Source organism: Xiphophorus couchianus, chromosome 17 (assembly GCF_001444195.1).
Source record: "Xiphophorus couchianus chromosome 17, X_couchianus-1.0, whole genome shotgun sequence".
Classification (NCBI taxonomy): domain Eukaryota; kingdom Metazoa; phylum Chordata; class Actinopteri; order Cyprinodontiformes; family Poeciliidae; genus Xiphophorus; species Xiphophorus couchianus.
The window spans coordinates 14,747,429-14,771,939 of record NC_040244.1 but is presented as its reverse complement, the minus strand read 5'-3'; the positions used below and the strand labels follow the sequence as shown (position 1 = coordinate 14,771,939).

At 38.4% G+C, this 24,511-nt stretch overlaps 1 protein-coding gene across 2 annotated transcripts; it reads right to left on the bottom strand.

Annotated features, from left to right (window-relative positions):
• Positions 1 to 74: 74 nt before the first annotated feature.
• On the bottom strand, positions 75 to 24,291 carry LOC114160744 (sodium-coupled neutral amino acid transporter 2-like). 2 transcript variants are annotated; one of them, XM_028043496.1, is made up of 17 exons: positions 23,947 to 24,291; positions 22,472 to 22,514; positions 7,536 to 7,633; positions 7,362 to 7,443; positions 7,167 to 7,282; positions 6,532 to 6,605; positions 6,341 to 6,433; positions 5,993 to 6,068; positions 4,645 to 4,727; positions 4,476 to 4,534; positions 4,188 to 4,340; positions 4,015 to 4,094; positions 3,799 to 3,899; positions 1,957 to 2,081; positions 1,724 to 1,868; positions 1,337 to 1,434; positions 75 to 1,216 (listed from the first exon to the last, which is right to left on the bottom strand). In XM_028043496.1, the coding sequence occupies exons 2-17, from the start codon at positions 22,505 to 22,507 to the stop codon at positions 1,115 to 1,117; spliced, it is 1,521 nt and encodes a 506-aa protein (XP_027899297.1). In that variant the 5' UTR covers positions 22,508 to 22,514; positions 23,947 to 24,291; the 3' UTR covers positions 75 to 1,114. The 2 variants fall into 2 exon arrangements, with proteins under 2 accessions (XP_027899297.1, XP_027899296.1); XM_028043495.1 differs by lacking the exons at positions 75 to 1,216; positions 1,337 to 1,434; positions 1,724 to 1,868; ... (10 more) ...; positions 7,362 to 7,443; positions 7,536 to 7,633 and adding exons at positions 14,067 to 15,713; positions 15,834 to 15,931; positions 16,026 to 16,170; ... (9 more) ...; positions 22,001 to 22,116; positions 22,200 to 22,281 and having other exon boundaries at positions 22,374 to 22,514; positions 23,947 to 24,289.
• Positions 24,292 to 24,511: the final 220 nt, after the last annotated feature.

The window sequence follows — 24,511 nt, the reverse complement described above, 5'->3', positions numbered from 1 at the left end:
AATAGATGACAGTTTTTCTCGATGCGTTAGTGTTGGAAACACAGTGCACTCTTTGATGAGCGGTTCTTGACTCAGTTGGGAATTGGCTCCATGCTGGATTATCATTGTTCTTCATTGTAAAACATTGCATTGTGCTATGACACTGAACACTGAAGAATTCTGGGTATTTTCTTGATGTTTAGGAGTGCACCTGACTTCGTACGGCTGAAGCTGTTGCGGTTTAACAAGTGTAACAAGTATATTATTACGACCACTGTATGTGGTCAAATTCAAAGCATTCTCCCATAAAGAAAAAAACATTCTAGGTTTCCCTCTGTGGCCCCCGATCAGGAGTCGGGGGATGGTGAATGGAAACGAAAGCCTTGGCGGCCTTCCCGAAGCAGTAGTGTCGCTGCCGCACACGCCCGTCAAACAAGATCTAATACAGACCTCCCAGTGTCTGGTTCTGTTCACAGATTCGCTAGCTGACACTTTGAGCGAAATCAAAGGACCTTAGAAATACTGAACAAGGTGCCGTTTTGGTGAAAACTGACAAATGGCCTCAACTATAAGTGCTTTTCAATATACAAAGATGCTTCACAGACACGTTTTTGGTAAAGTTGAACAAAAATAGAAGGCAAAAGTCAAAGGAAACTAAAGTGACCGTGAAGTTTCAATCCCGTGGTCTCGTTTGAGTCTTTGGGAGATTCACGTACTTCGTTAAGCAGGATGTTCTCGCTGAGGTCAGAGTTCACAGCTACACTCTCCCACGAATAACACTGTACCTGAGAGGAAGCTGTGTTTGAAACTACAAATTTTCAGTCTGTGTTGTGAAGCCTTTTTGTTTACAGCTGTACCACAATAATGAAACAGAAAAAAAGTAAAAAGCGAAATATTATTTAAAAAGTTACGATAAAAAGTGGGAAACGCCATCCTTGTGGCCTAGAACAGCAAAATGTTCAGACTTCAGATACATTCTCTTGGAATGGTACGGTCCATTGCTCAGAAAGCCAGAGTCGAGCATCAAGTGAGTTTTTGTGGTTTGCTTTGTTCGTCACACTGTTTTTGTTGGTTGTGTGTTTGTTGCAGTCCGACTCTGAAAGCTTCCCCCTCCACCAGCAGAAGAGCTGGAGCTTCAGTGACCTTGATCTTTCATAGAGTTCACGATCCAGTCGTAGATGATAAGAGTCATGCAGACAAACATGACAGCAAATCCTAATATCAGGAACATCAGAGCCTGGTGGAAGAAATCATTTCACAGTTAATTTGAAGTTGCTAGTTACACAATATTTTACATTGAGTTTACTAAAAAAAACAAAATATGATTGAAATTGTGAAATGTTTAGTAATGTCTTACCCCAATCTTCTGCATGGATTTCATTGACTCCTTCTTAACCAGTCTGAGATAGAAAGCTGAGGGCAGGATGAAGATCAGCATTGCAGCAGCAGAGGCACCTGGAATGAGGAAAAATTGAGCCGTTAATCATAAAAGGTCGATAATACATTGTTAGAAAGTTGATGAAAACCCACCTGTTTGGAATTGTATTTGAAACGTAATCAATTACAAATTTATTGATGGAACCTGACTTAATGTTGTGTTTTGATTGTTGGTTCTATGTTGCATTGTGTTTCTGTGTTTCATATGATGTAAAGCACTTTGAAATGCCTTGCTGCTGAAATGTGCTATACAAATAAAATTTGATTGATTGATTGATGATTCATATTAACATGTGCAGTTATTTACCAATGAAGCCAAAAATATCTCTGATGCTGGGGACAAAGATGACCAGAATGTTGGTTCCTGCTAGCAGGCTCAGGGTGATAATAACGTGACGGATCCAGCTGAAGTCCTTTCCTGGGAACAGCAGGTGGCCGACTGAGGTACGAATCTGTTCAGAACCAGACAAAGATTAGCTCAATGGACTTCATAGTCTTAGTGACTGACTGGATAATTAACAGTAGACCCTCAATACTTACAGGGAAGAGCACCACAGGAACCGTGAGTGTGACAGCGGCCAGCACAGCCAGACGAACAACCAGCAGGAGAATATCGTGTTTGTAGAACTTTGAGTAGGTGTGGAGCAGCTCAGGTCCCACGTGGACTGAATAGAAATATGACAGAGATCACTTTAGATAAATACAGCTTTCCGCAAATTCAGTTTCAACATCAATCATATCTAATTATCAAACAATAGCATGCTAACACTTTGGACTATGATGTAAGCTCTGTCTTTTGTAGCCAGTGTTGCTAGTGTAACAGAGTTAATATTGTAAATAATTCCATTTCTAGTTTGGGTTCAAGAGTAATGGGTGAAACAGCTCCCCCTGCTGGTGATTGGCAGTTATCACTATAGTGATCACAGACGTCTCGTTGCCAGTTCATCAGACTCGTGCGCGAGGCAGATTCACTGAGTTTAACACTCTGATAAAATGTTCCGTTAGCTTGATGTTAACATGAAATGCTATTCTTCATAAGGTGCTGTGGCTGCTGTGGTGAACCTGAGTCCTTACCAGTACATATTATGTTCCGTACAGGTACGTATTGTTTTATTTCTTTGTATTTCTGATAGAAATTTATTAAATACTGTTGCTAGGCCAGTTCATAAGAGACGTGCGCGAGGTGCTGTACCCGCTGTGATGAACCTGAGTCATGACCAATATTATGTTCCGAGCTGAGCTAGTACCCGACTATTATTATTGAGGTTATTAAGCTGCTAATAATTATGCTAGTCTTTTGGGGGTTTTGTGTACAATTTGTTAAAAATATTTACAGGTTATTAAAATCAAGGCAAAACCGGTCATGATGTCGAGCAAAATTGCTCAAGAGAAGCTTTTCAGCTAAGACGCTGTGCTGGTTAGCATGTGGAAGCTAACATTTAGCCACAGGACCAAAAAGATGTTCCCTTTATTCAACTTTCCAAATAGTAGCAACAGAATTTTCAAAAAAACAAGATTGAATGTTGTTTTGATATTTCTAAATTCTAAAACTTCAACCATTTGTTGTTTTACTAACCAGCTAATAAAACATGAATGCTTGTTTTTCCATCACAACACCCATACATTAATCCTCAAGATCAAACACAGAAAATTAGTAGGTTTATAGATAAAGACACATTTACAACTAATGTCAAACATAACTGCTAATTGTTAAGAATGCCTTGTGAGATCAGAGGCTAAGTTAGCTATAGTAAAGCTATGCTACTAGCTGCAAAAATATGCTGACTTTGAATTACATCCAATGTAGTGATATATTATCAATGTAATATGTTTTTTTCTTAAGAAATACATCAAAATGTCTCCTTTCATTACCGGTGCCTGCTTTGACTATTGTGTATAATGTTAAATAGCGATTTTAAAGTCCTTATGTAACTGCTGCGATGTTCCAGGAAACATTTCTGGCTGTTTTTTTTTTTTGTACTGACCCACTGTATTTGTGAAGTCAAACAGGAACATGCTGGCACCAGCTGAATCAACATATTAAGATTTTTAATTGAAGTCCTCCTTACCCTGCAAATTACTAAAACATTTCAAATTCAAGGTAAATGACCAGTGAACCCATAAAGTGAGAGTTTCACTCAAGACCAGAATGTTTGAAAGAAAACATGTATTGTTTTATTTATTTCTCAATGGACAGTGTATATTAATAAACATTAATACACAGCTCAAGTAAGCTAATTTTTAGTTGTAGTCCGTTTGGCAGTTGTCAAAGCTAGCCTAAAAATCTATTATCTAGCTGACTATTAATTATGAAATAAATTTTTTAAAATTACGTAGATCTAGAGCTACCACAATGTAGTTTTTAAATCTTGCCTAACTTACTGTTGAAGGTGAGGTATCCGAAGAGGGCAGCCAGCAGGTACATGATGAACATGGCCAGGAAGGACACGTTGGCCACATTCTGCATCTTTCGGCGTGACCGGCTGTTCAGGGAAGGAGAGTTTTATTTAGACACCAGACCAAACTTTAAAGAAATATAACATTGGTGTAGTTTAAACATTATAGGACTTTGAGTTAAATTCATGCAGCAGCACTTACTCTTTGAGCTCATCATACATGGGTAGGATAGTAGGGTGGCACACAAAGGCAAAAGTGAGGATGGGTATAGCATAGACAGTCTGGAGAGATGGAAAAATATAAAGGTTAGAAGTTATTCTTCGAGTATTATTGAAAATATTCAAATCTGTTTAATCTGTGAGAGATTGATTTACCTGTGAGTTGTAGACAAAGTATTTAGGCTTGCAAGTGTCATCATCTGTAGTGACATTGTCGCTGTGGGGGGTGCTGTTGAACATGTGCATGGTTTCATTTCCAGCGTCAAGAATAGGCAGAGGGCATGGAATCTGGAACTTCTTTATGATCACCTGCAGGAACATGTAGAAAAAATATATTTTTGGATGGTGCTATATTATTACAGTGCCTAAATAAACTAAACATTACAATGGGTTGTATCTAACTGTCAAAGGAGGAAGAAGGAAACAAGGTGGGATTGTACTCACCACAATCAGAAAAAACACCATGCAGAGTAGAGACAGACCACTGGTGTAACTAAGGTAACCTAAGGGAGACAGAAAAAATGTCACTGCCATTTTAAAGCTACCACTTCTACTTTTACTATTACTTAGGAACGACATTTTTATGACACACATGCACACACACACTCCTTACCCAAGTTCCTGAGCAGCGAGAGAGGCAGGATAACAATAATTGAGACCAGAATCACAAGGTAATCTCCATTGATGTACCATTCACTGAAACACACAAATACATCTTTAAATTGATAGAACAATATATGTTACACAATCTGTTGAGAAAATGTAATTAATTAGTTTGAACACTCAAAATGAGAATTTTTGCACTTGTCTTGACTTTTCAGCTTCAGAGGAGGTCGAGTCACTCTCTAGATTCAGACCTGCTCACCAATTTTTCACAAAAGGTCGTAAAACTCAACAGTGTGCTCAACCTAACCTCATGATAGAAAAGGAAGCCTAACCTACCTAAATTGACTGGCGCTCTGTATGGAATAAGAAAGCCATCCTTATTCATTAGTCATTTGACATTTTCTCCAAGATACACTGTTTTTAAATTTTTTAAATTTTATTTTCTTATGAGATTGTTGCTTTTTTGTTATTACATTAAATATAATTTCAAATCTTTGTGTATTTTTTTTCTCCAGGTATTTCTAAGCTACAGAAGATTAATTATTAGGGCCCACCAATATGAAAACTTGAGATGATGTTGATATCTGATATATTGCTGTTATTTCAGAATTTACCAATATTATAATTGAAGCAGACGACCAATGTAGCCCCGTAGTCACTTTAACTGTCACATGACCAAGCAGATACCACTTGCTTGGTCATGTAAGTGTTTACCACATATAAATATCTAGGCTGCTGAGATGACACATCACAGTAAAACTCCTGAATGACACCATCTTTTATCGTCAATGTTTCAGTTAATCCATTTCCTTTATAAAGCTGTGTCGGCTCATAGAGTCAGAAAGCCTGGGAGATAAACATTACAGTCGAATGCTTACATAGTACTGCATTCCCAATACTCTGGCTGAGTCCAGTTCATTCAACGTCTCAGACAACTGGATGAAATTGGACTCGTCTTGCTCATTATCATTGATGGAGGAGTTTGAATGTTCTTCTCTCTCCTCTTTGCTCCTGCTCTGCATCCAACAACACTTCATTTTCAACTATTGTGCTTTAGTTGGGTTCAAATTTGGTTATAAATAATGAATTTTCTGCCAGAAATAATGGAATTAAAATTTTTAAGAACATAAAATCTGAATATAATTAATAGAGCAATTCCAACATGCTGCCACGTTGAGCAGCACAATTATAGAATGTCACATAATTTGATTTTGTACTAGAAATTTCAGATCTAAAATAACAAAACTTATAAAAGTATTAAGTGGCAAATAGTGAAATGAACATGCAATTAATAAGAACCAATTCTGCTATTTCTTTATTAAGTTGTTATAATAACCAAATATTTAACTACTTACCCATCACTTGCTCCAGTAAAGGACTGAATAACAACAGAGAGTTCGTATTTAATAATGTAGAGGTAGCTTGACATGACTGCATAAAAGATAAAAAGGAAGAAAGAAAACAAAAGAAAATAAACACAGAAGTTAGCAACAGCCCTAGCATAAATTTATACATTTAGAGAAAAAAAGAGTCATTTCTGATATTTTTAGAGATACAAAAAAGTCACAGGACAGAAATTCTGCCTGTACTGCCAATTTGGACATAGAAAAGAAATGTTTCAGTTTATAAAATATGGTAGATGAATATAAGCATCATAACATTAGTTACAATGAAGCTGTTACACTTAAAGGTCAGTCCCTCACCTCCAATGTTCTGCATGGTGATGGAGCAGGAAGCAGCCAGTTTGCCTGGGATCCCAAAGGCCTTGTGACCCAATGACTCGTAAACAAGAGCACCTGGAAAAAGAGGAATAAATCGCAAAGAGTTTTAAATCTTGACATTTAAATGTGATACAAACATAAAACATTGCTAGAAAGTCAGAGCTGGTGCTCACCTGCTTCATTTGCTGTCTTTAGCAACAAGTGGACAGAATACAAGGAGAAAATGGCAACAGAAACCAGGAGAATCCTGTAAACACAAAAGAGAGAAAAGATCTTCAGTTGTAGATGACTTGTGTTTATCGGCAATAAATAAATAAAAACTATATGCTTGGTGATACAAGCTGTGCAATAGGCACAGCAATAACTAATAGGAATTCTGATATTTTTTTAAAAATCCAGGCTTCTGCTGACAGAAACCTTTTTAGTCACTAACAAAACATTTTCCCAAAAACATGATAAATTGAACAGCCACCAGGGGGCGTATTTGCAAAGCAACCTCCAATAACTTCTAGCAAAAAATGAACTTATGCTGGAGGTGCATGTGTTCTTGGAACACACACACACACACATTTTATTATAGATATTTTTCCCAGATGGTCTTTCACAGAATCTTAGACAAAGAGGTTCAGGTTTCCAGTAGCATCACATTAATTCAGATGTGAGTTTTTTCTTCTTTGTTTGCAAGTCAATATGAACAGAATAGTTGAAAGTTTCTTGCTGATCTTAGGAATATCATAGCCTGAGACCTGAAAACAACATTTGTCTGAATGCCGCTCAGCCAAATTAGGATGAAAAGACGAGTTCTTACACAAACAGGGCGATGCCGGTGTTGGCCATAGCGAAGGACAGACCCAGGATGCCGCTGCCCATGATGGCATTACACAGGTTCAAGACAAACATGCTGAATGAGGCCCTGCTGTGGTGCTGGAGAGGAGAAAACAGAATTTAAAAAAAAATAGCAGGAAAAAAAACTACATTGTGGAATAAATAAACCTGAACTTACATGTTCAGTTTCATATTTCTTCTTGCTTGGGTTATGATCAGAGAGGAAGTTTTGATTCTCTGAATCAGCATCTGGGTATTGCCTTTAATAGAAGAAAGAGATGTGTTAAATGAGCTGACATGTCAAACTTTTTCTTTGGTTTGTTTGTGAAGACGTGTTAAAGACGAGTCTCACCCATTGAGAGGATTCCTCTCGATAAAGTCAGAGTACGCAAAGTCGTTGCTGTTGGAGCTGCAGCTGTCGTCGTCTTGAGGAGCGTTCAGACATTTCATCTCAGTTGTAGAACCCATTCCATTGAAAAGGACTGACCCTTGGCAATGGAATCAAGAAAAACCTACTGTCCAGGTTTTTGTTACCGCTAGAAGAATCACCCTGGTATTGTGAAGAAACTGTCAAGGATACCAGAAAGAAAAATGATTACAGGTGGAATAAAAACAGGAACTAACCTGTTCAGTTTCTTTCCCTGAGATTGAGTTTTAGTTATGGAGGGAGTTTGGACTCTCTGCAACTAAATCAGAGTCTTGGTTTTCATAGAAAAGACAATTTTATGTTTATTTTGTTGACAGGATGTACAGTTTAGTTTTGTCAGCACAGGTTCAAACGACCCTCACACTTCCAGCAGTTTCTCACACTTAAAATAAGGCGACTGCTCTTTACTGTCATCCTAGTTGGGACTTTTGTGGTCTTTTTGAGTAGTCTGAAAATTTCATCTCAGTTTTAACATCAGACTGTTTTTCACTGGACAGTGAGACTTAACAATCTGAAATATTTAAAAATGATAAAAAATGTTCGTTGCGACAGACTGGCGACCGGTCTAGACTCTAGGGTGACCCTGCCTCTCGCCCGGAACGTTAGCTGGAGATAGGCACCAACACCTCGCGACCCCACTAGGGACAAGGGTGTAAGAAAATGGATGGATGGATGGATGGAAAATTTGTTTGTACACAAACAGTGCGATGCTGATCTGTAACAATAAGATGGCCCTCCAAGGAGCTTTGCTAGAAAACTCCTTCCCACTTGACGAAACATTCTGTTGCTGAGTAAAACATACAGAATGAGACGTGAGAAACGAAAACCTAAAGGTAACTGAAGTTTATGATGTTGCCGCTTACATATTCTGTGCCATGTTTCTCCTTGCTTGGTAGAAAAGAGAGTTAGTGTTTAAATGCTGCTATTATTGTCTCAATCAGTGTCTGGATATCACAATTTTAGTACCAGGCTTCTAGTTGATGGATATTTTACAGATAAAAAGCAAAAAAAGAAGGAAGTGGATCAATATTTTTATACTTTCAGTTTGATTATGTCCACTTGTCTGTTCACTCTGCCAAATGTGTATGTATAAACTCAGAATGGTTGAGATAGTCTTTTTCAGATTAAACTTTCAATATATGACCTCCAATCATCCATTATGTCAACTTATTAGCTGACAAATCCGTACAGAAGAATAACTATTTCCACCTTGGGAAGTTTTTTTTTTATGCTGTCAGTCAACATGAGGGACAACAAAAAAATCTATTGTGACGTCTGACTAGAGGACAGTCAAACATTTTTTTCTGTTGTTCATACTTTGATACGGACCACTGACTTGTCTGACCTGTTTTAAAAACCTGTTTCAAGCGAGTCAGAAAAGAACAACTGAAAGTCAAACCTTTAGAACTGATCCAAACACCTTTTTTACTTTCAAACTATACAGAACTATAAACATATTCAGTTTGATATTGCAGCAATAAACTGATTTATTTGTTGAAACAGGTGTCATAGTTTTGCTTATATAAGATCCGAAAACGCAGAGAAACAGCCTAGTAGTAATCATGACACTGTTCACTTCAGTAACAGTGGATGAAAGTCATTATGATTTGAGCCTCATAGCTTGTTCTTACTCCAGAAAGTGACCAGAGTTCAGGTTGTTTTCTAAAAATGAACACTTTCAGATGTTCGGCATGAACTTTAATTACCAACAGAACTTCTCACTGACATAGTAGCTGCCCTTCAGTAACATGACGATGATGCTCAACCAACAAAATGTTTGATGCAGATTAGAAATGGATTATGTGAAACTGTAAAAAGTTCTCAATTTATTCATTATCACAATAAAAACTAATATCAGTTGCATGAAGTCATATAATTTTTGATATGACTTATCACATTTTATTGGCTTTTTTTTTTTTTTTTACTGCATCTCAGAATTGCCAAAAACAGATTTACAATAAACTTGTAAAAGCTAATCCACTGGGTAGAATGGCAAAAAAACTGTATATTCATATAAGAGCCTCATACTATTAACAATAATATTTACTTATTATTATTATATCTAATAATTTTTACTTAATGCGTAAGTAAAAATTAAAGGTATGGTACAGTAAAACTGCTCTAAGAAGTATATATTTATCAAAAAGTTACTAAACTAGCAGAGTAAATGTAGACTACTCACCTTTAGAGATGTGAACAAAGTGAAACTATTTAAAAGGGAGGAGACTTTACTCCTGGAGCAGGTGTTAGGACTTACCTTTTGTTGCATCAGCTCTGATACTTGTAGGACAGAGTCACAAGAAGAGTGAGAGGCGGAGACTGGCACACAACGATGTGCTATTGGATAAAAAACAAAGGGGGAAAAAACAACCTAATAACAAAAAAACAGCAACAAGTTTACATTTCTTACACTCATTGTAAGAAATGTAAACTTCTTCATTTTTCAGGTCAAGCAAAATTATTTTAAATCTGGTGCAAAACAAATATACTGTAGCTGACATAATGGTGACATATTTGGTTTCCAAATATGTCACCAGAACCATATGCAAGCCTAAGAGAATACTCAAAATCCGCAGTCAGTAAGTGGACAAATGTTTTGAAGCTGATTTTAGAAAACTTCATTCACTTCCCCAGACTATATACACAGGACACTGAAAACAAAACAAATAGACAACTTTTTTTAGATGGACAGCAGGTGTTAAGATTTGGTAGATTTGGTAGATATTTGTTCTAAAAGTGGATGTGTTTTGAAGTCTACAGTTGGTGTTGATATATTTGAAGTATAAATGTATATTTGTCATGACATATTATTGAATTGACTGGAGAGTTGGGTCGGACTCTCCGGTCCAGTGCTCAACTGGTTTGAATCTTAATTAAAGAACAGGGATTTCTTTGTTTCAATTGGAAACTTTTCATCAAAGAGGTCAGAGGTCACATGTAGAACAAGGTTCAAGGTTCAATCCTAGGACCCCTCTTGTTCAATATTTATATGCTCCCAATAGCTCAGGTTCTAAAAGGAAATAATATTAGCTACCATAACTATGTAGATGACACGCAGCTCTACATTACGATGTCACCAGGTGACTCAGAGCCCATCCAATCACTGAACAGATGCTTAGAACAGATAAATATGTGGATGTGCTAAAACGTTCTCCAGCTGAACAGAAACAAAACTGAAGTTATTATCTTTGGACCTAAAGGGGAACGATCTAGAGCTATAGATCTAGAGTCAATGTACAGCTTCAGTTATTACAACTGAAAACCAGCGATCAGGCCCGAAACCTGGGAGTAGTGATGGACTCTGACCTGAACCTCCAGAGTCACAAAGTCGGCCTTCTATCACCTGACAAGAACATTTCCGGGATTAGAGAATTTATATCTAGAGAAACTCATCCATGCGTTCATCTTCAGTCGTATTGATTACTGCAACAGCGTCTTCACAGGTCTGTCCAACAAATCAATCAAACAGCTGCAGCTGATCCAGAATGCTGCTGCTGGCGTTCTCACTAAAACCAGGAAGATAGATCACATAACACCAGTTTTAAAGTCCCTCCACTGGCTCCCTGTAGCTCAAAGAATAGACTTTAAAATACTGTTGTTAGTTTATAAATCACTGAACGGCTCAGCACCACAATACATTATAGATCTGCTGTTGTTGTACCAGACCTCTCAGGTCTTCTGGTTCTGGTTCTGCTCTGCATTCCCAGAACCAGAACCAAACGAGGAGAAGCAGCATTCAGCTTCTATGCACCACAGATCTGGAACAAACTTCCAGAAAACTGTAAAACAGCTGAAACACTGACTTCCTTTAAAGCTTGACTAAAACCCCACCTGTTTAGAGTTGTATTTGAAACATAATCAATTACAAATTTAATGATGGCATTTGACTTAATGTAATGTTTTGATTGTTGATTCAATGTTGAATGACTGTTTTTGTGCTTGTTATGATGTAAAGCACTTTGAAATGCCTTGCTGCTGAAATGTGCTATACAAATAAAATTTGATTGATCGATTGATAGTTATTTGGAAGAAAAATACAAATCTGTGGCTCCAGCCTCAGCATCCTTCTAAATAAATAATCATCTTCTCTCCTCTAAACATGTTCAGACCATCTCAGTCTGACCTCTCTCACTTTATCTCTGAACATCTAACATCAGCTGTCCCCGTGAAGCTCTCATTCCATGATTCTATCCATCCCCAACATTTTGAGCTCCGAAATCTCCAATATTGCAATTGCCTTTTTCTCATCAATACTGTCTGTAAACCACACATCACTGATCTAACTACTGCCTTGCACACCTTTCCTTTCATTCGTGACCCTGAGAACTTTGAGCCCTCTACATTCTCTGCTTCTACTCTCCCTGTAACATCACCTATTCACCTTTTTTTAGACACATGTATTCTGTCTTGTGGTGCCTCTCTTGTCCAGTATATACCTTCACATCTCTAGCCTTTCCTTTGCCTATACCCTGGTTTCACTGTAGGTCACAATATCATCTTCAAACATCACAGTCCATGGACACTCCTACATAACCTCATCTTTAAGGCTGTTAATCACAAGAACAAACAAGAAGCGGATTAGGGTAGATCCTTGATGCAGCTCCATTTTTTCCTCTACAGACCTCCTCATGTTACACCACAGTTCATCTCTTGGCATCCATATGTCCAAGAACACTTTATCTCCATAAAACTCTACCATCATACCTTCACAAGTATGTTATCAGGACCAAGTGCAATTTCCCTCTTTTCCTCTTCAAAGACTTCAAATCATTGTTTGATGTCATTGGAGTTTCTTTTTTTTGCTTTTGTGCAGGTCAGGACACATTTTATTTTATTTTATTTTATTCAGGTGAGACCGATCCATTATCTTCTTGCTGTGCTGTGTTTATCTGAGGGAGCCTAGCAGTCATTGCAACTGAACATGCTTTGAGTCCTGTCATACATTTAAAACGTAATGCCTCCAAAAGAGCAAAGTACAGACTTAGATCATTTAACTTTAAGTTCTAGGAATAAAAAAATACCCATCACTTTCCAGAGAGAAAGTCAACCACTGACCACTAGAGGTCGTCATTGGGAAGAGAATAGTTTACTGTGTAACAATGCTACTGTCTTAATAATAATCAATTTTATTTATAATGACCTTTATATCTCAGAACTCTCAATGCGCAAGATGATGAAGGCAAGTTACTGAATTGTAGCTACAGAAGCGAGGTTGCAATTTACCGCAAAGCCAGCAGGCGAGGCGGTTGACGTATCTTGCCTAAGGGCATAAACAATAAGGGCAGGCAGACCAGGAATCGAGCTGGCGATCCACCTTAGGAAAGTAAACTCTTCTCCGTTTCCCATAAGAAGGCTTTCACTGATTAAACTCCTCCTGAGCTGTATACCAAGCTAAATACTTGATACTTTATATATATATTTATATGTATACAGTATATATTACCAAGAACAATAAAGGTAAGAGGAAATAAATTCAGATTACAACAAACAAATTTTGTTCTTAATATCAAGAAAATCAAGGTGATGACTTCATGGGTAATTTTCTGAAAACAAACAAAAAATGATAATAAATAACGTTCATGGCATACTTCCAACACGGTAACTCTGTCATATCAAGTGCAGCTTCCTTTTGGGGTAAATGAAGATCTATATTTAGACTTTTGGTGATCTGAAAATATTAGCTTTTATCTAAACCTTTTTCAACCTTAGACCCCATGCCAGCCAAACTATTACATTAGTTGTCACTACAGTTTTAGAAAGGATTAATCCATCCTTAGTGAACAGATGTAAATCAAGGCATTTTGGGGCACGTTGACACGTGGCATGAGGAAAGTGGAATTGAACCCACAACCTTTGGCTTGCAAGACAAGAACTCTCTCCACAGTCATCCATCTGCTTCTAACCCAGACAATCTGGATTATGGGCAATTCTGTTGATGTTAATGATAATGAAGGCAATGATAAATCTTCCACTAACACTACAGCTGTTTATGGAGTACCACAGGGTCTGGTACTTGGGCCCATTTGGTAAATATACTTCCACTGTAGGAAAACAATTTGTTTGGTCCTGGTATTGAACAGCTGAACAGCAGCAAAATTTATGAAGTTTATTCTCAAAGGATTTATTGGCGGATCAGATTAAGAGGCCGTCTTCTTCTTTGAGACAAACCTTTAGAAGAGAATCATAGTAGCTAATCTCCACTTAACATATTACCTTCAAATATATTAGGTTACACAGTCCTACTTCCTATTGTTGTGCTGATAATGCTCAGTTATATTTATTCATACAGACTTGATGAATCCAATCAGTTTATACAGTTTTCAGCTCTGTTTAAGAGATAAAAGACCAGAATAGAGCAAATGTCACGTTAAGATGCGAACATCAAATCTAGACCAATACCAGGGTATTTGTCTCCAACTTTATAAAGCGGACAACATAGAAGACAGAGAGTGAAGGTTTCAGGTCATAGTTCATTTTATTGGGACATTATTTACATCATGTACATATTGTTTCATTGAAACAAGAGTGTAGCACTGACAGGCAGCATCCTTTCTGTGTTTGACCAAAGAGAACGGTTTGCTGATTTGTGTCTGTCTTCAGGGGCTTAAAAAAATGTCAAAGTGGCTCCAGCCATGACCTTTCACCACTGAATCCATCCAGGACGAATATTCAGTGTTTCTTAAGAAATTAACAGATAACGCTCTGATGTTCTGAGCAAACTCTTCACAATATGACCTCATTTGGATTTTGAGCTCCATGAAATTGTTCAAACAAAAATCTTTAAAAACAGATATATACTGTATATACATTCACATACATATGTACATATAACATGGTATAAATATATTAAAATAGTTTAAATTACATTTCTTTAACGGCCTTCCATAAATAGATGACAGTTTTTCTCGATGCGTTAGTGTTGGAAACACAGTGCACTCTTTGATGAGCGGTTCTTGACTCAGTTGGGAATTGGCTCCATGCTGGATTATCATTGTTCTTCATTGTAAAACATTGCATTGTGCTATGACACTGAACACTGAAGAATTCTGGGTATTTTCTTGATGTTTAGGAGTGCACCTGACTTCGTACGGCTGAAGCTGTTGCGGTTTAACAAGTGTAACAAGTATATTATTACGACCACTGTATGTGGTCAAATTCAAAGTATTCTCCCATAAAGAAAAAAACATTCTAGGTTTCCCTCCGTGGCCCCCGATCAGGAGTCGGGGGATGGTGAATGGAAACGGAAGGCTTGGCGGCCTTCCCGAAGCAGTAGTGTCGCTGCCGCACACGCCCGTCAAACAAGATCTAATACAGACCTCCCAGTGTCTGGTTCTGTTCACAGATTCGCTAGCTGACACTTTGAGCGAAATCAAAGGACCTTAGAAATACTGAACAAGGTGCCGTTTTGGTGAAAACTGACAAATGGCCTCAACTATAAGTGCTTTTCAATATACAAAGATGCTTCACAGACACGTTTTTGGTAAAGTTGAACAAAAATAGAAGGCAAAAGTCAAAGGAAACTAAAGTGACCGTGAAGTTTCAATCCCGTGGTCTCGTTTGAGTCTTTGGGAGATTCACGTACTTCGTTAAGCAGGATGTTCTCGCTGAGGTCAGAGTTCACAGCTACGCTCTCCCACGAATAACACTGTACCTGAGAGGAAGCTGTGTTTGAAACTACAAATTTTCAGTCTGTGTTGTGAAGCCTTTTTGTTAACAGCTGTACCATGATAATGAAACAGAAAAAAAGTAAAAAGCAAAAGACTATTTAAAAAGTTATGATAAAAAGTGGGAAACGCCATCTTTGTGATCTAGAACAGCAAAATGTACAGAGTTCAGATACGTTCTCTTGGAATGGTACGGTCCATTGCTCAGAAAGCCAGAGTCGAGCATCAAGTGAGTTTTTGTGGTTTGCTTTGTTCGTCACACTGTTTTTGTTGGTTGTGTGTTTGTTGCAGTCCGACTCTGAAAGCTTCCCCCTCCACCAGCAGAAGAGCTGGAGCTTCAGTGACCTTGATCTTTCATAGAGTTCACGATCCAGTCGTAGATGATAAGAGTCATGCAGACAAACATGACAGCAAATCCTAATATCAGGAACATCAGAGCCTGGTGGAAGAAATCATTTCACAGTTAATTTGAAGTTGCTAGTTACACAATATTTTACATTGAGTTTACTAAAAAAAACAAAATATGATTGAAATTGTGAAATGTTTAGTAATGTCTTACCCCAATCTTCTGCATGGATTTCATTGACTCCTTCTTAACCAGTCTGATATAGAAAGCTGAGGGCAGGATGAAGATCAGCATTGCAGCAGCAGAGGCACCTGGAATGAGGAAAAATTGAGCCGTTAATCATAAAAAGTCAATAACACATTGTTAGAAAGTTGATGATACATATTAACATGTGCAGTTATTTACCAATGAAGCCAAAAATATCTCTGATGCTGGGGACAAAGATGACCAGAATGTTGGTTCCTGCTAGCAGGCTCACTGTGATAATAACGTGACGGATCCAGCTGAAGTCCTTTTTTGGGAAGAGCAGGTGGCCGACTGAGGTACGAATCTGTTCAGAACCAGACAACGATTAGCTCAATGGACTTCATAGTCTTCATGACTGACTGGATAATTAACAGTAGACCCTCAATACTTACAGGGAAGAGCACCACAGGAACCGTGAGTGTGACGGCGGCCAGCACAGCCAGACGAACAACCAGCAGGAGAATATCGTGCTTGTAGAACTTTGAGTAGGTGTGGAGCAGCTCAGGTCCCACGTGGACTGAATAGAAATATGACAGAGATCACTTTAGTTAAATTCAGCTTTCCGTAAATTCAGTTTCAACACCAATCACATCTAATTATCAAACAATAGCATGCTAACACTTTGGACTATGATGTAAGCTCTGTCTTTTGTAGCCAGTGTTGCTAGTGTAACAGAGTTAATATTGTAAATAATTCCATTTCTAGTTTGGGTTCAAGAGTAATGGGTGAAACAGCTCCCCCTGCTGGTGATTGGCAGTTATCACTATAGTGATCACAGACGTCTCGTTGCCAGTTCATCAGACTCGTGCGCGAGGCAGATTCACTGAGTTTAACACTCTGATAAAATGTTCCGTTAGCTTGATGTTAACATGAAATGCTATTCTTCATAAGGTGCTGTGGCTGCTGTGGTGAACCTGAGTCCTTACCAGTACATATTATGTTCCGTACAGGTACGTATTGTTTTATTTCTTTGTATTTCTGATAGAAATTTATTAAATACTGTTGCTAGGCCAGTTCATAAGAGACGTGCGCGAGGTGCTGTACCCGCTGTGATGAACCTGAGTCATGACCAATATTATGTTCCGAGCTGAGCTAGTACCCGACTATTATTATTGAGGTTATTAAGCTACTAATAATTATGCTAGTCTTTTGGGGGTTTTGTGTACAATTTGTTAAAAATATTTACAGGTTAATAAAATTAAGGCAAAATCGGTCAAGAGAAGGTTTTCAACCAAGTCTCTGCGCTGGTTAGCATGTGGAAGCTAACATTTAGCCACAGGACCAAAACGATGTTCCCTTTTTTCAACTTTATACGATATGATACAAGGTTTGCACAAAAAAGAGAAATTGACATCTAATGTCAAACATAACTGCTAATTGTTAAGAGGTGTTTGTGAGATCAGAGGCTAAGTTAGCTATAGCAAAGCTATGCTGCTAGCTGCAAGAATATGCTGACTTTGAATTACATCCAATGTAGTGATATATTATCAATGTAATTTGTGTTTTTCTTAATAAATACATAAAAATGTCTCCTTTAATTACCGGTGCCTGCTTTGACTGCTTTGTATAATGTCAAAGAGCGATTTTCAAGGCCTTATGTAACAGCTGCGATGTTCCAGAAAACATTTCTGGCTGTTTTTTGTTTTGTATTTGAAGTCAAACAGGAACATGCTGGCACCAGCTGCATCAGGTGGTGTTTTCACACTGTTGTGTTACCAGCCTTGAATCAACAAATTAGGATTTTTAATTGAAGTCCTCTTTACATTGCAAATTACTAAAACATTTCAAATTCAAGGTAAATGACCAGTGAACCCATAAAGTGAGAGTTTCACTCAAGACCAGAAGGTTTGAAAGAAAACACGTATTGTTTTATTTATTTCTCAATGGACAGTGTATATTAATAAACATTAATACACAGCTCAAGTAAGCTAATTTTTAGTTGTAGTCCGTTTGGCAGTTGTCAAAGCTAGCCTAAAAATCTATTATCTAGCTGACTATTAATTATGAAATAAATTTTTTAAAATTACGTAGATCTAGAGCTACCACAATGTAGTTTTTAAATCTTGCCTAACTTACTGTTGAAGGTGAGGTATCCGAAGAGGGCAGCCAGCAGGTACATGATGAACATGGCCAGGAAGGACACGTTGGCCACATTCTGCATCTTTTGGCGTGACCGGCTGTTCAGGGAAGGAGAGTTTTATTTAGACACCAGACCAAACTTTAAAGAAATATAACATTGGTGTAGTTTAAACATTATAGGACTTTGAGTTAAATTCATGCAGCAGCACTTACTCTTTGAGCTCATCATACATGGGTAGGATAGTAGGGTGGCACACAAAGGCAAAAGTGAGGATGGGTATAGCATAGACAGTCTGGAGAGATGGAAAAATATAAAGGTTAGAAGTTATTCTTCGAGTATTATTGAAAATATTCAAATCTGTTTAATCTGTGAGAGATTGATTTACCTGTGAGTTGTAGACAAAGTATTTAGGCTTGCAAGTGTCATCATCTGTAGTGACATTGTCGCTGTGGGGGGTGCTGTTGAACATATGCATGGTTTCATTTCCAGCGTCAAGAATAGGCAGAGGGCATGGAATCTGGAACTTCTTTATGATCACCTGCAGGAACATGTAGAAAAAATATATTTTTGGATGGTGCTATGTTATTACATTTCCTAAATAAACTAACCATTACAATGGGTTGTATCTAACTGTCAAAGGAGGAAGAAGGAAACAAGGTGGGATTGTACTCACCACAATCAGAAAAAACACCATGCAGAGTAAAGACAGACCACTGGTGTAACCAAGGTAACCTAAGGGAAACAGAAAAAATGTCATTGCCGTTATAAAGCTACCACTTCTACTTTTATTATTACATAGGAACAAGATTTTATGACACACATGCACACACACACTCCTTACCCAAGTTCCTGAGCAGCGAGAGAGGCAGGATAACAATAATTGAGACCAGAATCACAAGGTAATCTCCATTGATGTACCATTCACTGAAACACACAGAAAAAACATCTTGTCAGATTCTTCAGCTTACAACTTCACTGTTGCAGTGACAACAAATAAACATCAGAAATAGCTTAGACGAACTGGTCTGCGCAGGATGACAGCATCGCTCCCAGAAATAGGCACAACAAAGCAGCACAGAAAAGCTGAAGCCACATCAATTTTTAAAAGTTGGAGCGAGGTCGCAGTGAGCTCATACTGCGCACCATCTCGATGCGGCACTAGTCGTGACTTCTAAAAGAGGTTCTTTGAAGGGTCCGCTCTGAGTAACAAGGTGCTGGCATCCGTTCAAGATGTCCAGACGTCCCGCCTACATGGACACAGCTGCTCACCACGGACAGACAAAGATTCTGCTTCACCTACTCTTGAGAGTTGGCTCCGGATAAACAACAGGCAGCCATTTTGGGCGGTGTTCCACTTTACTTTGAGTGCTTGCTGACATAACCCTTCCGCTCATTTGCAAATATGTGACCTAATCTTTTTCTGATTATTGTTTTGACAGATTTTTTAAGTTGGCCTCACCTAAGCATATTGATTTACATTTTTAAAACGAGTTTGGAACATTAAAAATTCATTACAAATATAGATTAGAGTAGGGAAAGAACAAGCACATTATCCTGGAAAGATTATCCATCATGTTTTCTTACAGTACTATCCATAAACTGTTTTTATTTCCGACCTCTAGAGGGTGCTACAGAGCAATGTCCTCCTTTAACTGTGAAACGTATGCGAGGCATTTCATTTTGTACATTTTGTACTGACCAGGCATAAATTAATACCCACCTTGGGGACATTTTCATAACTGCTTCGACAACCAATGATTTAAAGCAATTTTCTGTATTTGACTTAAACTCAACAGCAATAATGTGTCTCTAATAGAGAATAGCTACCAGCAGAAGGTTGCTTAGAGTTATTTCTATTTCGTTAAGGTTGAAAGTAGTCATATTTCATAAGAGTCAGCTGGTCCAAGCAGTGATCAGAAAGAAAATAATTTAAAACAGACAACTCACCCATCGTTTGCTCCAGTAAAGGACTGAATGACAATGGGGAGTTCATATTTGATGATGAAGAGGTAACTCGACATAGCTGCAAAAAAATAAAAAGAAACAAGACCAGTTAATACGTTTTATTCAAACATAAGCTGAGTCATGCATCCAGGAACAAAGATGTTCCTAAGGAAAAAGAAGTGACTTCAGTCACTACTCCATTTCTACAATCCATTATTTTCCAAGATGCACCACATGACGGTGAGTGTAGGAAGCAGTTCAACCACTGTTGCATAACACAAAAAGAGCCGTTTTGCTACTTAAAGGTCAGTCCCTCACCTCCAATGTTCTGCATGGTGATGGAGCAGGAAGCAGCCAGTTTTCCTGGGATCCCAAAGGCCTTGTAACCCAGTGTCTCGTAAACAAGAGCACCTGGAAAAAGAGGGAAAAAATGCAAAGAGTTTTAAATATTGACATTTAAATGTGATCAAACATAAAAAGTTGCTGGAAAGTCAGTGCTGTTGCTCACCTGCTTCATTGGCTGTCTTTAGCAACAAGTGGACAGAATACAAGGAGAAAATGGCAACGGAAACCAGGAGAATCCTGTAAACACAAACGAGAGAAAAGATCTTCAGCTGTAGACTCGTGACTAAGATGTAATTACAAGGAAATAAAACGTGACTGCAATGAGTAGCAGGCCCCAATCAATGCTAAAATGCTGAACCTGAGACTTAAAGCTCAACTGAAAGACAACTGTTCTTTCCTGATGCTAAACAATCACACCCACATATAGCTAAAGTGAAGGTCAGGTGTTATTCCGTGACTGCTGAGCATGTGCTATGTTCATTGACTTTCTGAAAGGCTCGGACCTTGCATTGTTTTTTTTTGCTTGTTTTGGAGTTCCCAGCCTGAGCCATCAGCTTTTTAAGGAATTATCTTTGACAGCTAGGAGTCTGCACAGAATCACTTTGATGTAAAAGCTATAAATCTAGAGTGAAATCTGGGTGAAATCCGGAACAACCCCCTTCAAATGATAGACTGCACCAGCAGAGTAGGATAGGATGAGAGGTTTCCCTGCACAGGATCATCTTCATGCCACTCAGATACTGTAGGGCCAGTACAGTTTGTCCCAATGTATTAATAGACCAGGTAGAAATTAATCTCTCAACCATTTGAGACTCGCAATGCAAAAGTAAGATCACTGTCTGCCCACTTGCTCTCATTGGACGTCCTTAGTATGTCTCTTGACAAAATTAGCTTCAACCCAGGAAATATGCCTCTGTTGACGTCTGGTTGGGAGCCACTTTCTCCAACCAATAATCAGCTTCCACCCAACAATGTACACAAGAAGTAGCTACTTTGTTTTTTTTTAAGCTCCAACTTCCTACAGACCCTGACCTAGATTAGTCGATCGCCGTCAGACCAAGATCCTTAGTGGACCATTCATGATCCCCAGCATGTGAATGGCATCTATTTGGTTTACGTAACGCCTGGCCACCAGGATTATCAGTAAGCTGCTTCTCTGGAAAGTGGCCTACAGCTTTCGACTGATGATATGCACACTACCACAAGGCTAACTGAGAGAATACATCCGCATTCTGCTTTATTCAGGAATCACTTCTATTTTTTCATTGCTTAGACAAAAAGTTAGTAGAGATCTCTTCCTCATACTGAATACCATCTATACATCATGCACTAGAGTAAACAAAGCCTCTGTAACACTTTTCTTTGTTCTGTTTAAAAAACTATCAAGAGTCTGATGAAACCCAGGGTGCGAATGTCACAAGAAGTCTGGAAGTTGTTCACATGAACAGCCAACAGGGGTCACCATTACCAAAACCCTCCAACCACCTGCTTTTCCTTGAAGATGTATTTTTCTCTTCAACATTTCTAATCTACAGCAAACATAGGTGAAGCCGCACAAATCAGAACAACTGCAAATGTTTAACCTGGCATGTTGCCTCTCTGTTAGGGTCACACACCTGTTGGCAGAGTGGGGGGGGGGACTATCTTGCACAATTTGGGAATACCAGGACCTGAGACCTTGAAGAGACACCTGCCTGAATTGGAGTTGAGAAATGTTGGAGCTAAAAATGAGGTTTCAGGTTTTAGGTGATGGAAAAGTGCTTACACAAACAGGGCGATGCCGGTGTTGGCCATAGCGAAGGACAGACCCAGGATGCCGCTGCCCATGATGGCATTGCCCAGGTTGAAGACGGACATGCCGAAGGAGGCACTGCCCTGGTGCTGAAGAGGAGAAAACAGAATTTAAAAAAAAAATAGTAGAAAAAAAAAAAACTACATTGTGGAATAAATAAACCTGAACTTACATATTCAGTTTCATATTTCTTCTTGTTTGGGTTATGATCAGAGAGGAAGTTTTGACTCTCTGCATCTGCATCAGGGTATTGCCTTTAATAGAAGAAAGAGATGTGTTAAATGAGCTGACATGTCAAACTTTTTTTTTGGTTTGTTTGTGAAGACATGTTAAAGACGAGCCTCACCCATTGAGAGGAATCTTCTTGGGAAAGTCAGAGTACGCAAAGTCGTTGCTGTTGGAGCTGCAGCTGTCGTCGTCTTGAGGAGCGTTCAGACATTTCATCTCAGTTCTAGAACCGGCCAGCTTGTCATTGGGCATTTTAGAGCTGAAAATATAGAAATCATAACAAAAAGGTTTTAAGTAATTGTGTTTTATCATTTGTTTATTTTCCTTGATTCCATATCTGCCACACCTATGCCTCTTGTTAAGGTGTGTTAATAATAATAGATAAGGCAAACAGGTATTCCTTGTCTAAGAATGCATATCGTCAGAACAGATCAAAATCATATCACAAAATCATAGACTGTTTATTGAAGCGTCAAGGTTTACTTTTAACAATGTCTGATATTACAAGTAGGTGCATAAGATGTGCTGGCTAAGTATTTCATAAAGCTTATTCTGATGAGGCGTTTTAGGTCATCAAAATGTACTACCTGTGCTTTTTTAAGGTCGGAGATTGTCATCTGTTTTATTTAATCAAGATGTTCTATTTTTAATGTATGCAAAGGAGGAATATCAGATTCCATTTTGAAATCTCGTTTCAATACGTTTTAAGCAGGTTTTTTTGGGGGGTGTTGGTAACAGTTTTCGATTAGGTAGCACCGACCGACAGATGAGGCAGCATCGATGAGATCGGTATCAATATTAGACCACGTGAGTGAGATCTTTTCAGCGACGGGAGGGGCTGAGTGACGAGGCAGCCAGTGGAAAAATACCGGAGCTCGAGTCTTCACAGCATCACCCAGACTAGAGTGAAGAGGAAGTGATGCTGAAGGACAAAAAGACCCGCAGAGGCTGATCTTTACAACGCCCCTCAGAAAATCATTTGTTATTTACATTACTTCATAAAAAAGTTTTAAAACAGCTTTAAAGACAACCAGCCTTTAAGAGCATAAAACAACAGAATCGGATCAAATCTTGAGCCAAACGTGCTCCAGTTGTCTTGACTTAGTAAAATGATCCCTCCTGTTTCTTCCTGTTATTCATTTCTCCCGAGACTGGCCAACCAGATCCTTTTAATAACATTATTTCCACAGCCGGCTCCAGCAGAAACACAGACACGTGTGTTCCTTTTATGGGCATAGCGGGCCATTTCTTTTCCGCAACGGCTCGCGCTCTGACTCACGCCCAAGTTATGTTTCTACATTTTTCAAAATAAATTAAGCTCTATATTTTAATGTCAGTTTTTTTTTTTTGCCTAGAAATGCAACATTCAGACATCAATATGACACGACATCATTAAATTAGATTGACCACAATGGCTTCATTTGTTCACATATGACGCATCTGCTTTTTTTTTTTTTTTTTAAGAAAAACAAAATCCAAGATTTAAATATTTAAAGTGTCAAATTTTTAATTCTTCATCACAGGGGAATTAAAATAAATATATATATTGTTTAATGAATACATAGTCAAGTTACGGATTACAAGTCATAATAAAACAAGAGTTTGATTTTCTAAGCTTCCTGCAATTTGAAAGTCTGCACTTCCGCCGTCTGGTAATTTTCCAGTCTTTCATTCAACACCGGCATTCTTACCTTCGTACGGGGGAAAGAAACCTAAAAAAAAAAAATCCTTCCTTTTGTGGACAAAACAAGAGATCTCCGATCGATTTCTTTACAAAAATCAGCCGATCCTTAAGATTATTTACGTTATTTGTAAATGAATAGGAAATGAATGAAAAAGTCTAAGCAAAAAGACGATCTGATCTTTAAAAAGACAACCAAAGCAATTCAAGTAATCAAAGTAAAAAATACTTGAAATGTCAAGAACCGACACGCGTAAGAAGGATAAATTTGGTTTATAGAGAAAGACGGACAGAAAGCAAGAGTCCCCGGCGATGCGATGTGTTCCCAAAGAAGAGCCAGCACTGCTGGAGGAGTGGCTGGGACTCACCCTTTATTGCATCAGCTCTGATCCCCGGCAATAGAGGGGGGCGGAGCAAAGGCTGGACTAGATTTACGCACGCTGTGACGTGCTATTATTTACAAACAGATAGCTGACCAAGAGCTCTAGCTACTGGGAAACCACAGGCATCCACCAAAGGAGGAGCTCTCAAGTAAAATCACCCTGCCTTGAATTCGACTTTACAAAATATAGAAG